The sequence below is a fragment of the Grammomys surdaster genome, unplaced genomic scaffold, assembly GCF_004785775.1.
Source record: "Grammomys surdaster isolate TR1022 unplaced genomic scaffold, NIH_TR_1.0 310, whole genome shotgun sequence".
Classification (NCBI taxonomy): Eukaryota; Metazoa; Chordata; class Mammalia; order Rodentia; family Muridae; genus Grammomys; species Grammomys surdaster.
The window spans coordinates 2080058-2094692 of NW_021604729.1; the positions used below are offsets into that span (position 1 = coordinate 2080058).

General features: G+C 45.6%; 1 protein-coding gene across 1 annotated transcript; it reads left to right on the forward strand.

Annotated features, from left to right (window-relative positions):
* Positions 1-11112: 11112 nt before the first annotated feature.
* Scgb1a1 (secretoglobin family 1A member 1) lies at positions 11113-14384 on the forward strand. The gene is made up of 3 exons (XM_028777572.1): positions 11113-11218; positions 13406-13593; positions 14220-14384. The coding sequence occupies exons 1-3, from the start codon at positions 11164-11166 to the stop codon at positions 14265-14267; spliced, it is 291 nt and encodes a 96-aa protein (XP_028633405.1). The 5' UTR covers positions 11113-11163; the 3' UTR covers positions 14268-14384.
* Positions 14385-14635: the final 251 nt, after the last annotated feature.

Sequence of the window (14635 nt, forward strand, 5' to 3'; positions counted from 1 at the left end):
CTCTGATAAATGTGTTCTCCAGAATCTACAGAGTAGAATAAATGTTCCCTGTAGCCTTCCCTACTCTTCCAGATCAAAGACTCCATTGAGAGTTCTTGGGAATTCAGATTTGGGGTAAATCAGAAGCAGAACTTAAGAATTGCCACAGCTTTAATCCCAGCACTTGGGAGGCAGGGGCAAGGGGATCTCTGTGAGTTCAAGGCCGGCAGCCTGTTTTATGTAGTGAGTTCCAAGGCAGCTAAGACTGAATAGAGAGACACTGTCTCAAGAAGGGGGAGGGGGAGGTGCTGAGCTAATCTTTGGTAGAGGAACATTCTAGAAGCATTACTCCATATTTTTTTTCCTTTTCCTTTCTTTTCTTTTCTTAGCTCTCCCCTGGTTCAGGCAGCCGAGGAGGCCCCAGGAAAGAATTGTGAAAAAACAAGGCAGTGAAAGAGTGAAGTTTTTCCTGGCTTTTACAATTCAGATGCAGGGCCTCTGGAGCACAGAAACCTCTCCAGGTGTCAACTGTGTGTAAGAGGCAGGCCTCAGGGCCCCGCCTGTGCCAACTGATTCCCAGGAGGAAGGGCAGGGTAAAAAGCAAGTGTTATTAGGTGCTGGTGGTCCCCACTGAGACCTGCTGCCTTCTGTTCCCACAAGTGCAGGCAGAAAAGGGGTTAAGATCATGCAGAGAAGGGTTTCACTGGAAGTGGAACTGATGAAAAAGAGAGGACAACTGACAGCAAACATGACCAAAGTGTGAGCATGTATTACCGCCCATGGCAGCTCACTCCCTTAATCTTAATACTCAGGAGGCAGAGGCAGGCGGATCTCTACAAATTTGAGGCCAGCCTGGTCTACATAGTGAATTCCAGGCCGGCCAAGTCTACCTTTGCACATTAGATCCTAACTCAAAAAGAAAACTTAAAATTAATTTTAGGGTTCTGGAGGAATTGCTCAGTGGTTAGGAGCACTGACTGCTCTTCCAGAGGTCCTGAGTTCAATTCCTAGCACCCACATGGCAGCTCACAACCATCTATAAGGGGAGCCAATGCCCTCATCTGATGTGTCTGAAGACAGCTACAGTGTACTCACATACATTAAAAATAAATAAATAGATAGATCTTTTTAAAATTTTTAATTTTAAAGGTTAAAAAATAAAAATATGTGTACATGCATTTTTAAACTCTTAACTCAGTTATACTTTATTTATTTATTTACTTACTTATTTGGGTGAGAACATGTGTCGTATGCACCTGTACACACACATGAATGCCAGACTAGAGGACAACCTGTGAAAATCTGTTCTCTTCTTCGACCACTGAGGTCCCAGGGACTGAGCTTAGGTCATGAGACTTGACAGCAAGTACCATGACCACCTTGCCAGCTCCTCAAGCTGCTTTCTGTGATCACCAGGCAGTAGGGGCCTCAGTGTGCAGAGTAAAACGCCTCTGCGGGAGCACAGAAGGCAGTGCATTTGTTGTTGTTGTTGGGCTTATTAAATATTTTTGAAATAAGCATCTTTTACATGGACATTATTTCTAAGAACTCTCAGCCATGTAGATGATCCCTAAAATATTCGGTTGTATTGTTTACTTACCTGCTTAATTGACAAGTGTTAATTGTATATGTTTATGGGGTACATTGTCTTATGCTGATATATGCACACATAGAAGAAAGATTACACTGAACTGATTAGCCTGTCTGTAATCTCATGTTATTGCCCAACAGGTTCGTATCAATAAAGACATGAAAGTCTGACGTCCTGGAGGCTTGCTTCAGACTACTTCTTGTGTGCAGTTTTCACTGGGTGCTGCCTCTCCATGCATTCAGTCAGACTCTGAAAAGTTAACCAAAGTGTAGGAACTATAAAGACTGAATCAAGAGAAGCTTTAAAGATGTGTTCAATCAAGAATGGCAGTTCATTGCTGGGCGGTGGTGGCACACGCCTTTAATCCCAGCACTTGGGAGGCAGAGGCAGGTGGATTTCTGAGTTCGAGAGTTCGAGGCTAGCCTGGTGAGTGAGTTCCAGGACAGCCAGGGGTACACAGAGAAACCCTGTCTCGAAAAAAACAAAACAAAACAAAACAAAACAAAAAAAGAATGGCAGTTCACATCTGTAATCACATCCCTCAGGAGGCTGAGGCAGGAGATTTATGAATTTGATGTTACACAGAGCAACACGCCTTTGGCGTCTTTTATATAGGACAGGGAAAGACACCATGGAATGAGATCTCAACAATATGGCTGCCTAAACACGACCTGAACAATGGCAACACCAGTTGGCATGTCAATGTGAATAGGGGAAATCGAAAAGGGCCCCACCCCTAGATGAAGTGCTACAAGCAATTAATGACTACTCAGAGAAAGAATTAGTCTCCTCCAGGGATGAGGCCCTGGATTGGTCAAGGCCAACCTATGGTTGGACTTTAAAATTTATACAAACATGCAGCACTGAGTGAACTCAGCAGTTTGTGTTTGTACATTTATTTGTTTATATATTTTTATATAAAATAAAGAGAAGAATGCCATGAAGAGGGAGGAGTGGAACACGGAAGGGGCTTAAGGAGGAGATTGGAGAGGGAAATTATATAATTACAGTCCATTTACATGAAACTAAAAATAATAAATTTAATTCAATTTTTAAAGAGCTGTTTTAATTTCATCCTACCAGACCAACTAGGATTGTTTTTTTTTAGATTTTTTTTATTTGTTATTTTATTTATTTACATTTCAAACGTTGTCTCCCCCCCTTCCCGGTTTCCCTCCTCCACAAACCCCACATCCCATCTCCCCTCCCCCCAGCCTCTATGAGGGTGCTCCCCCACCCACCTAACCACTCCCACGTCATCACACTAGCATCCTCCTACTCTGGGGCATCAAGCCTCCACAGAACCAAGGGCCTCTCCTCCCATTGATGCCAAACAAAGCAATCCTCTGCTATATATGAAGCTGGAGCCATGGGTCCCTCCATATGTAATCTTTGGTTGGTGGTTTAGTCCCTGGAGCTCTGGGGCAGGGTGGGGGGCAGGTGGGTTGATATTGTTGTTCTTCCTATGGAGTTGCAAACCCCTTCAACTCCTTCAGCCCTTTCTCTAATTCTTCCATTGAGATCCCCATGCTCAATCTGATGGTTGACTGTGAGCATCCACATCTGTATTGGTCAGGCTCTGACAGAGCCTCTCAGGGGACAGCCATACCAGGCTCCTGTCAGCAAGCTCTTCTTGGCATCACCAATAGTGTCAGGGTTTGGTGTCAGCAGATGGGATGGATCCCTAGGTGGAGCAGTCTCTGGATGGCCTTTTCTTCAGTCTCTGCTCCACTCTTATTTTCAAATGAACAAAGTTGAATATTTTCATCTGTCAAGTTAATGTTGTAGACCACCTGGGAAATAATTTATTGAATTTTTGTATGTTCAGAGCTAAGATACATTCTTTTTTGATTGTTATTTGATTTAGAATAAATCAGGGACTAGGGATGTAGCTCAGTTAGTAGAGTACTTGCCTAATATACATAAAACTATAAGTTTAATCCCCCAACAACACATAAATTAGGAGTACTAGGGAAAGTTCAAGGTCACCCTTGGCTACCTAGTGAGTTCAAAGACAGCCAAGATACATGAGATCCTATCTCAAAAGTAAAAACTAAATTAAGTCTAAAACAGTAAAATTTAATAATTAGCAAAAAAATGTCTTTTGCAGTATTTTTGATTTCGAGCAATTTTGCTTATTGATTTACTAGCTATTTATGTAATATTTAGTATATCAGACTAAAACCAAAGGGAAAAAAAGGACAATTAGATAAATATGTAGGCCATTGAATAAACAGTTGTGATTTCAAGCATATTCGTGTGTGTTCTGACTTTGGTTTATTTTCCTTGGCATGGTTTTATATTTTAGTTCCCAGGCCCCAGCACAGCATAGGAGCAGCCAGATGGGTGAGCACTCAGGCTCGACAAAGTGCTGTGAAGACTACAGAATGCAACCTTGTTACTGAGTTACACTCTCAGGAGTAGTCTGCTGGTGACCAATATCAAGGGATGTTCTGGTGACAGGTGATGTCAAGCACCAGATGCAACAGAAAGGAAGCTAGGCACCACCCCAGGGATCACCCCCCAAGATGACTATGATCAAATTTATATCCCCTAGCATATGGAAAGCTTGAGAATAAAATGATATTTTAGGACTGGTGAAATGGCTCAGAATTTAAAGGCACTTGGCTCCAGGCCTGACAACCTGAGTGCAATCCCCAGGACCTATATGATGACACCCATAAGTTGTCCTCAGACCTCCACGCAAATGCCATGGTGAGTGCATACATGTGGACACACACACACACACTAAAATTTTTAAACTTTAATTATGTTTTATTTTAGTTAGCAGTATAATAAGCTGGCTAGAAGTTTTCTATCATGTGTTATATATTGTGTGATATACAATGCACATATGCCACATATATGTTATATGTAATATATATAAACATAAGAACATAACTATATTAGTTAGAAAATATAAAATATAGGTGATAGATTAGATTAGATTAGATTAGATTAGATTAGATAGAAAAAGGAAAGTGCTACTTCATTTAGGGAGCCCCTCTTTTGGGGGCCCTAAATACCCTGTACGTGATGATGGACTAAAACTGATTGGCAAGATGTCTAGGTAGGAGAGCAGTAGTCTGTTGGCTAGGGGAGTAGCTTTAGAGCCTCACCAGATTCCTCTGAGTGAGACATCAGCTAGTCCTCAGACTCTTGACACCTAAAGAATCTGTGATCCCCACCCCACTAACCCCTTTCCATAGCTAGTGCCCTGCTAGGCCCCTCCATCAATCAACAACAGAACTTGGTGCTGGTCTATCTCTGGCACCCCTTCAGCCTGTTTTCCATGTGGTGACCAGCTAAGAGCAGAGCTAGGTAACCCACAGTTCACACTGGGGACAGGGGAAGCTTGGCAGTAACTAGCCAGATATATGAGTGGATACAAACTCAGAGCAAGGAAGGTGGTAGGGGGTGGACAGGCACAGAGGGAAGAACCCAAGAGACTCACTGCAGAAGAAAGAACCTGCAGAGGTAAGCAATGGTGAGCGAAGTGAATAGTGTTGTTCTTCTGTTAACCTCCAAATCCCCACAGCAAACCTGTAGAAGGGGAGGGAACCGGTTTCCACCCTGCAGAACAGAGACTCCCAGTAGCTTCATCATCCACACCCCTCAAAGGGAATTTAGTCCCAAATGAAGAACCTGCTGGTTCTGCTGGGACATCCTTGAAAGGCACAGCCCAGCTCCCACTCCCTGTCCCACCTTTCCATCTCCAAACTTCATTCAGTCACAGCTTCCTGGAGACAGCTCCTGCCTAGCTGGGGAGCCAAGAAAGCACCCAGATTTGTTATATACCAAAGCCTATCTCCACCATCCTCAAAGCCCTTGGGCTCCAAGAACAGAGACGGCAAAGTCATTTCATGCCTGAGTATAATTGGCAGCTGGAAGGTGGTGTTTAGCCATAAGATGCCACTGTGTAGCCTTGAAGGACATATATGTGCTGAGCAGATGTTTGTGAGCTGAGTGAAAAAATGACCAAGACCCTCTGAAGGTCAGAACAGTTGACACCTCAGCCTGTGACAACATCTTCTCTTTCCTTCCCAGGTTTCTAGCCTCGACTGTCACTTCTAACACATCTTCTGATATTGGAACACATGGAGTTCCAGGCTTGAAAGAGCCAACACCAATAAGGGCCTATCTAAATCCAGGTATGTCCCCAACAGAAAGATTCAATGGGGCAAAAGGTAAGCATGCTGTGACCTGTTAGGGCAGAAAAACTAGAAAGCAAAGTCCATCAGTAAGGTACTGGAAAATTAAATCATAACAGAGCCATACAACCTGACATTCTGCAGCATGAAAGAAGATCAAATGTATTTATAACTAGCAAGATTTCAGAGGATCAAATGCTTGCTGTGTGTTCATTCCTGAAGAACTGAGTTTCAGTTTCTTAGCATTAAAGCCAGACATAGCCGCACAAAACAGGAACAACCCAAGCACTGGGCAGGGGGAGACAAGGGGATCCACGGGACTCAGGATTCAGCAACTCTAGACAGAATGATGAGTTCCCGGTTCAGTGAGAGACCTTGTCTCGAAAAATAAAGTGTAGCCTGGTTTGATACTACTCACCTTTAATGTGAGCACTCAGTAGATAGAGTTCTCTGAGTTCAAGGACAGCCTGCTCTACAATAGTGAGTGCCATGCCAGGGTTACGTAGAGACCCTGTCTCAAAAACCAAGATGGAGAGAGACAGTAGAAGGCAGTAGATGTCAATCTCTGGTCTCTAAACATGCCCATACAGGCTAGTCCACCTGCACACGCACACGCACACACACATTTGATAGCACAAGACATAACATTAAATGGGGGAGTCCAAGGCCAGCTTCAGTTATGTAGCAAGTTCCAGGCCAACTTAGGCTGTATGAGACCCTGTCTTTTAAAAACAACAACAACAACAAAAACAAACAAACAAACAAACAAACAAAAACAACAGATGAACAGTGAGGTAAGCAAGAGGTTCGGCAGACAAGGGTAACTTGCTATATGTAAGCCTGACAACCTGAGTTCATTTACAGGTCCCTGGAACCTGTAGAGATGGAAGGGGAGTACCAACTCCACAAAGATGTCTCCTGATCTCTATACAAAGGCCACGTAATGCATGCACATACAATAAAGATAAGTAAAAAGTCAGAAAAAATTAAACAAGCAAAAAAGAAATGCACAGTCCTCACAATAAGAGCAGCTGTGCCATAGCTGTACTGAGCTACGGCTGACTGCTTGAATACTGCCATCTAGATAAATATCTAAGTATGCACCAATTGTAATTTAGAGATTTCCTTTCAGCATTTTAGAGTCAATGGGATCGATACGGTACTGCAGTGGTTTGAATAGGAATGGCCCCCACAGATTCATGTGTTTGAATCCATAGGGAGTGTCACTTTTAGGACCGTGGCCTTGTTGGAAGAAGTGTGATGGCAGGCTTTGAGGTCTCTGGGACTCAAGTCAGTTCTCCTCCGGCTGCCTGCTGATCTGGATGTAGACTGCTACTTCTAGAGCACCATGTCTGTCTGCTGCCATACTTCCATACTGTCTGCTGCCATACTTCCATCTAAAACAGTATTGGACTAAACTTCTGCACTATGGGCTAAACCTCTGAAGCCGGACCCAATTAGATGTTTTCCTTTATAAGAGTTGCCATGGGCTGGGTACTCAGTTGGTCAGTAGTGGCATTCTCCTTTAATCCCAGCACTCGGGAAAAAGAGGCAGACTGATCTCTGAGTTCGAGGCCAGCCTGGTCTACAGAGTGAGGTCCAGGACAGCCAGGACTGTTAAACAGAAAAACCCTGCCTCTGAAAAGCCAAAAAAAAAAAAAAAAAAAAAAAAACACTGGATGCTTTTCCTGAGGACCTGGGTTCAGTTCCTTGCACCCAACATGGCAGCTTACAACTCCAGTTTTAGGGGATCCCAGGTATGCACACAGTACACAGACATCCATATAAACCAACTGCTCAGAAGGTTCCAAGCCCTTCCTAGGAGGGTTCTAGATCAATGCAGGGGTCAGCCTTAGGGCAGAAGAAAATGAATCAAACTCATGAGGGACAATCTGTTCTGACAGCTACTTCTGGAGCAATCTCAGAGCTCGCCACTGGGAGAGACACAGAGACTGGCCTCTACAGCTTGCCCCACAATTGACCTTGTGAGCTGACCCCAACCTGTGGTCTGACCAGTCCTTCTGTGGCCCAGCAAGATCACTAGACTCAGAACGGCCCACCCAGAGCTTCCAACCTGCTTTCTGGGCCATGCTGGGACTTGTTCCTTTTGGGATAGGCTAAGCACTGAAGCCAGGGGATAAACATCTGGTCTTAGGCAATAGCTCCTGGGAGTACCTGGCGGAGGCCACTAGAGGCTCCACCCATCCTTTCTGTCATTGCCACTAGATTCATGAGAGAACATAGAAAGGGCTCACTAGGAGACAATGAACATGGCCCAACAACCTGGCACCCACATGCATAATCACATGTTATTTGCACACACACACACACACACACACACACACACACACACCTCGCATGGTGTTGGGGAGGGTCCAGCTGACCTAAGGACTTAAGAATCCAAATACCCAGGTAAAATGTCTAGGCAATCAGTCCCCTCAGGCTGTGAGTGAGGCTCTTCCTGACCTTTTCTGAAAACAGGCCTGAACTAGTTATATCACTCCAGAAGACTCCTAGCCCAGACCTCAAAGATCTCTATCAATCTAGGGATCAGAACTCTCCAAAATCAGTTACACCTGATTGCAGAAAGTAAGGAGGGTCCTGGGACCAGTAGGCAATGTGCCAATTCAATACCATCATGGTAGTAATCAAGTGGCTTCTCTTTCCCAAGGAGTTTGTCTTTACACAACACCTGTCTCCAGTGCAGCCAGAGATAGCAGTCCCTAGCCCTCCCCCAGATGCTAAGCAAGCTTAGGATTCTATCCTGGAAGTCAAAGTGTATGTGAGTGTGTGTGGGGGGGGTACTTTAGGGAGGAGCTGCTGCTGGAATATAAGAAGCTGGGCTCTGTGAAAGTTAAGAGAAGCAGGAGTGTCATAGATCTCAGGGGAGGGGAAAGGCCCATCACTGCCAAGTAGGGCTTTCCCAAGGGCCAGGATAGAAAAACCTGTCTAGTACTCTTAGTGGTAGCAATCTGGCGACCACAGCCCCAAGACCAACCTCCAGCCTCTGTTCACTGAGTCTGAGCAAAGCCATCGCCAAGAAATAGCATTGCCCTTTCATGACCTAAGCAAGAGACTCAGTCAGAAAGTAAGAGTGAAGTGGGGAGAGAAGCCCCATTAAATGAACTTGAAAGTAGGAGGAAGTTGTTGAAGGGACAGATGGAGACGTGTGGCAGAAACTAACGCAGGATCCAGACCATCTTGAAAGCACAATAACTTAAGTCCTGTAGCAGGGCCTCCACGAAGATGCCCACAGACTTTTGACTTTTGTGTGTGTGTGTGTGTGTTTTCAATACAGGGTTTCTCTGTGTAGCCCTGACTGTCCTGGAACTTTTTTTCTTCTTCCTTTCTTTCTCTCTCTCTCTCTCTCTCTCTCTCTTTCTCTTTCTTTTTCCTTCTTTCTTCCTTCCTTCCTTCCTTCCTTTCTTCCTTTCTTTCTTTCTTTAATTTAGGTTTGTTTTGTGTGTTTTTTTTTTTCAAGACAGGGTTTCTCTGTGTAACACTGACTGGCCTGGAACTCATTCTTTAGCCAGGCTGGCCTTGAACTCAGAAATCTGCCTGCCTCTGCCTCCCAAGTACTAGGATCAAAGGCGTGCACCACTGTGGCTGGCACTACATTCATTTTAAAGGCTCTTGTCTTTATAATGACACTCACACTATTCTGTGCTCACCCACTGGGCTGTATCATGAAGTGGCCATGTCACAGGTCCAGGAAGGCTTCACTGTTTAACAGCTGGTTTGGAATTTGGAAGTGGGAAAATTGGTAGAGACAAACTCACTCTTGGACTCAGAGACAGAGATAAAATGCTCTTTAAAAACCTATTCTGGTTGGGCAGTGGTGGCACACACCTTTAATCCCAGCACTTGGGAGGCAGAGGCAGGTGGATTTCTGAGTTCAAGGCCAGCCTGGTCTACAGAGTGAGTTCCAGGACAGCCAGGGCTACACAGAGAAACCCTGTCTCAAAAAACCAAACAACAACAACAACAAAATCCTATTCTGGGGAGGGGCAGAGGGAACAGTATCAGAACTCTTTCTACATCAGCCTCTGTGCTACGGTCAGGCCAGAGACACAGAAGTGAGCTAAGTCTATGATGAGAACTGAGGAACAATGGAAAACTGCATTCTAAGGGCCCAGGGCCTCAGGAAAAAGGCGACCCAAAATGCCACAGCTTTAAATCCCCTTCCTGTTGTGTCATTAGATGCAAAGAGTCCTGGGGAGGATGTGACCTTAAAGCAAGGTAATATTCTGTAGCAGGGGCAAATCCTGAAGTTACCAGAAGCTGAAGGCTCTAGGCTGACCACACTTCTAGGTAAGAAGTTCATGAAATGAACTCTTGAAATGCCTCTCCAGGTCTTCCCCATTTTCCAGTCCCACCAGCACCGCAATAGGGACCGGGCATCTATTGACTGGGTGGATGGATGAACATTTGACACAATCTGGAAGTCTAAATAGGATTTGTGGAAACGGAGACGTTGTTGATTCCCACCAAGCCAGGCTCTATGCTAAGCCATGAGGGCACTTGAGAAGTAAAAGAATTAACACTGAACATGGCCATGGGAAGCAAGGAGACTGAGGTAAAGCCTGGGAATGACTAACACTTGAGAACTGTCAACATCATGAAAGAATAAGAAAGAATGACCAAGGAAAGAAAACAGGAAAGAGCTGAGTGTGGGAGAGCCCTGGAGAGAATGGAGCAAGAAAGGGGAGGTTATAGGTCAAAGGCGAGGGAGAGGTCAAGTCAAATGAAGACTGAAAGTGCTTTCAATGGCAGGACTCAAGGGACTGCTCTGGGTAGGAACAGGCCAAGACTGCCTGATCTAGGACCTGGGTCTCTGATGTGTACTATGGAGAAGTCTTTATTTGTTCACATCTACTGTATGTAGGATCTAACCTGGCCAACAATGCCCAAGAATCGAGTGACTTTGTGGCTTGAAGTCTAGCCACTTTCCTTGGAGGGAGGCAACAGAAGGAGCCTAGTGACATCTCAGAGTCCTGGGTCTTTGTCCTTCCCTGTGATTCCTGAAGGGTCTCCAGCCTCTGGTTCTCCAGGGTTGGCAAGTCTACAGTTGCTTCCTGGAACCTGGAGTGCTCAGTGCTTGACTTTGAAGAGAGGACACAGGTGTCTACAGCTCCACAACCTCTGACTTGAGTTCCTCCCCCCCACCCCATGGCCTGAATACCCCACAAGTGGCCTATTGTGTGAGTTCAGTTTCAATGGGAATAGAAACTGGGTTTATGAAAAGAGATTATTTGCTTATTCCACGGAGAAGACGACCAAGTAAATAATGTAATTTCCTAAATGGAGCACAATCCCTTCCCCCTACCTCTTGTGGGCTGCCAGGAACATATAAAAAGCCACACACCCACACAAACCCACACACACCCACACATTACAACAGCAGCCCACATCTACAGACAGCCGAAGCCTCCAGCCTCTGCCATGAAGATCGCTGTCACAGTCACTGTGGTCATGCTGTCCATCTGCTGCAGCTCAGGTGAGTGCTCAGGGACCTTTCCCAAGGTCAGAAGGAAGTGGCTAGTCCCTCTGTGGCTGCCTGGAGGGCCTGAATATGCTAACTCTCAGAAGCATTGAGTCTGGTGACCAATGCTATTTTGTGATCTCAGGGAAAGCCTTGAAACTCTGCACTCAAGGAACTAGGGAAGCCTTGTGGGGAAGCTGGAGAGAGCCCACCTAGACCAGCACATCTGTCCAAAACTGGAATAGGAATAAGAAGCCCAGCAGGGCGGTGGTGGCGCACGCCTTTAATCCCAGCACTTGGGAGGCAGAGGCAGGTGGATTTCTGAGTTTGAGGCCAGCCTGGTCTACAGAGTGAGTTCCAGGACAGCCAGGGCTACACAGAGAAACCCTGTCTCGAAAAAAAAGAAAAAAAGAAAAGAAAAAGAAAAAAAGAAAAAAGGAATGAGAAACCCTTTGAACTCTGGCAGAGGAAGTACAGAGACTCATGTCCTCAAACCCAAGGCAAGGTCTCTCCTTCCGGGAGGAGAGGAATATTCCAGAAGATCTTCCCTTTGGAAAACTGCCAACTTTGGGTGTAGTTTTCTAAACATTCTGTCCTCTGGAAAAAGGATTAAAGTCTCTGAATATTTGTTGCTATCACTATGCTGAAAGGAATGAGAAATGAGAGAGGGAGGGAGGAGGGTGGATGGACGGAGAGAGGGAGGAGGGTGGATGGAGGGAGGAGGATGGATGGACAGAGAGAGGGAGGAGGGTGGATGGAGGGAGGAGGGTGGATGGAGGGAGAGAGGGAGGAGGGTGGATGGAGGGAGGAGGATGGGTCATCCTATCACCCTCCAGGCATCTTGTGCTTTGGAAGTGGAGTTGGGAAAACTCTTCTCCATTAGCTTCTCCCACTCCCTTCTGACAATGCTGCATTATTAATGTACTTGAAAAGGTTCACAATCCCCGGGAATACAGGTTTTATAAACCAAGGAGACTGAGACCCCAAACCAAGAGACAATGGAAGCAGCTGTTTTTGCCAAGCTCTTTTATTTGTTCTCAAGGGGAAAGATATCATTTTGAATTAAAATGCTTATTAATTAGATATCGGTGCTGTGCATAGAGGAGGGTGGCTCAGCAAGGCAGAGCTAAAACATGTGAAGGGGTGGACTGGAAAGATATTTGCATATCAATGTACTCACATATTAAAAACTCTGATAGTAAAACTCATTAATTCTACTTACAATGTGGTAGTCGTTGACCTTTTACACACTATCCCTTTCATTTTCGTAACAACTCAACAAAGTAGAGATGTTGTGTCCATTTTGCAGATTAGAAAACTAAGACACTGGAAAATGAAACACCTGCCTGGTGATATGATAAAGAGGGTTCAAGTTGGAGTGACCATTCCTTTGGTTTTGAGACAGAGTCTAATTCTGGTCTGAATTCACAACCACCCTGCCTCAGCCTCCCTGGTACTGTGAGTTATATAACAGATGTGAGTTATCATGCCCAATTACAGAGGCCATTAGCTGGAGTAGGAGTAGGGTCCTGAGTCAGAGCAGGGAAACCAAATTTGCAAACAATGTAGAGAATTCCAAGGTAGAAAATTTGAGACTAGGTTAGAAGTGGAGGCAAACGGTAGGAAATTGTGTTCCCAAGCAGACAGCACAATTCAAACAGCACCGTGGTTACAGGGAACATGGTGAGGTGAGATGCTTGCCTGCAAACTGTGCCATCAGACTAGATCCTTTGTGTGCCTTCATCTTCCAGGCCAGGTTTGGGGAGCATGCTGGGCTGGGGTAAAGCCTGTGTCACATGTTCTCAGTAATGTGGCACAGACCACCATTAGCCATGGGTGAGGGACATTCTGATAGAAAGCAAGACTTCCAGAGGCCTCCTCCTTCTTGTCCCCACACTACAGAAAGCAGCCAGCCAGACAGCTTCAGTTACACACTCTGTCTAGAATGATGGCAGAAACAATGGCCACCCTAAGCCAGGAATCCAAAGGCAGCTCAGGAAAGCCACAAAAGCTGGCTGTTACCTAGAAAGTCCTCACAGGGTGCCAGATTTTCAGCTGCTTGGAGCCTCCCCAGAGCTTACACTCTACCACCCAAAGGCTGCTCTCTCGTGCTGCCCAAACTGGCTGGTCCAGCAGAATGCCGGATGGCCGGCTTTTAGAGAAGGGGCTGCATGCGTGTGCTTTCTTTTGCCTGCCCTCCAGCTTCTTCGGACATCTGCCCAGGATTTCTTCAAGTCCTCGAGGCCCTCCTCATGGGCTCAGAGTCCAATTATGAGGCAGCCCTGAAGCCTTTCAACCCTGGCTCAGACCTGCAAAATGCAGGAACCCAGTTGAAGAGGCTGGTGGATAGCCTCCCGGAAGAGACCAGAATAAACATCATGAAGCTCACGGTACGCAACATCTGTCGCTCATATTGATTCTAAGTGGTTCCCAACTGCAGTGTCATATATCATTTTGGGGATTACAAAGGCTAATGACTATCCTGGCCATGTACCCTGCCTTTGTGTGCGCGTGTGTGTGTGTGTGTGTGTGTGTGTGTGAGAGATGGGGCCTCTGTGCTCTAGCCTCACTGTCCTCAAATTCCTGGAGTCAAGTGTTCTTCCCACCTCAGTCTCCTGAACATCTAGAACTACAAGCTTGGACCCACACACCCAGCTCCACTGATTTTTTTTTCCATAAGAATTTTGGGATTTTATTTACTTAGTGGGAGTGTATATGTGTGTCACACATGGGGAGGTCAGAGGACACTCTTTAAGGAGTTGGATCTTTCTTTCCACCATGTGGGTCCTGTGGGTCAAACTCAGGTAGTCAAGTGTGATGGCAGAAGCATTTGCAGCTATGACATTTAACCTGCCCTTTTTAAATTAATCTCTCTGAGAAAACCATCCAAGGCCTTCTAACCCTCAGTTCCTCTCAGAACTTAACTGTGGCTTTTGTCTGTTAAGTCTCTGCACCACTACCCGGTCTACTTCTGAGGTTAACTCACTATTCGGGGATGTGTGTTTCTTTATTCTAGGAGAAAATCCTAACAAGTCCTCTGTGTAAGCAAGATTTAAAAGTCTGAAGCTCACTGGATTTCAGAGATACTCTACTGCTAAAGGCCCCTGTCACGGCCCTGTGCCTCCTTGATCTCCCCACACCAGTCCCGCCTTCCTCTTTGCAATAAACTGCGAGCATCTCACTTGCTGTGCACGCTAGTCTTTTTATGCACCTGCTGGAGACAGAGCGTTGGTCCTGGAATAAGTGAAGTGAAGCAGAACGAAGGGAGGACAAGTGAGTCCTGCCCTGTGGCCACACAAGAGATCCCAGAAGGCTTCTTTCCTCTAAACTTCTCTTATTTACCATCTATTCCTGTAGAGGGCTACCACTGCAATGCCCTCTAGCTAGGTCCCACCATCTATTCAACAGCTCTAATTCAGCTAGTCTAACAGA

Coding starts and splice junctions, on each gene's coding strand:
- Scgb1a1 (XM_028777572.1), top strand. CDS start 11,164: ATGAAGATCGCTGTCACAGTCACTGTGGTCATGCTGTCCATCTGCTGC. Junction 11,219..13,405: donor GTCCATCTGCTGCAGCTCAG/GTGAGTGCTCAG, acceptor CCTGCCCTCCAG/CTTCTTCGGACATCTGCCCA. Junction 13,594..14,219: donor TAAACATCATGAAGCTCACG/GTACGCAACATC, acceptor TCTTTATTCTAG/GAGAAAATCCTAACAAGTCC.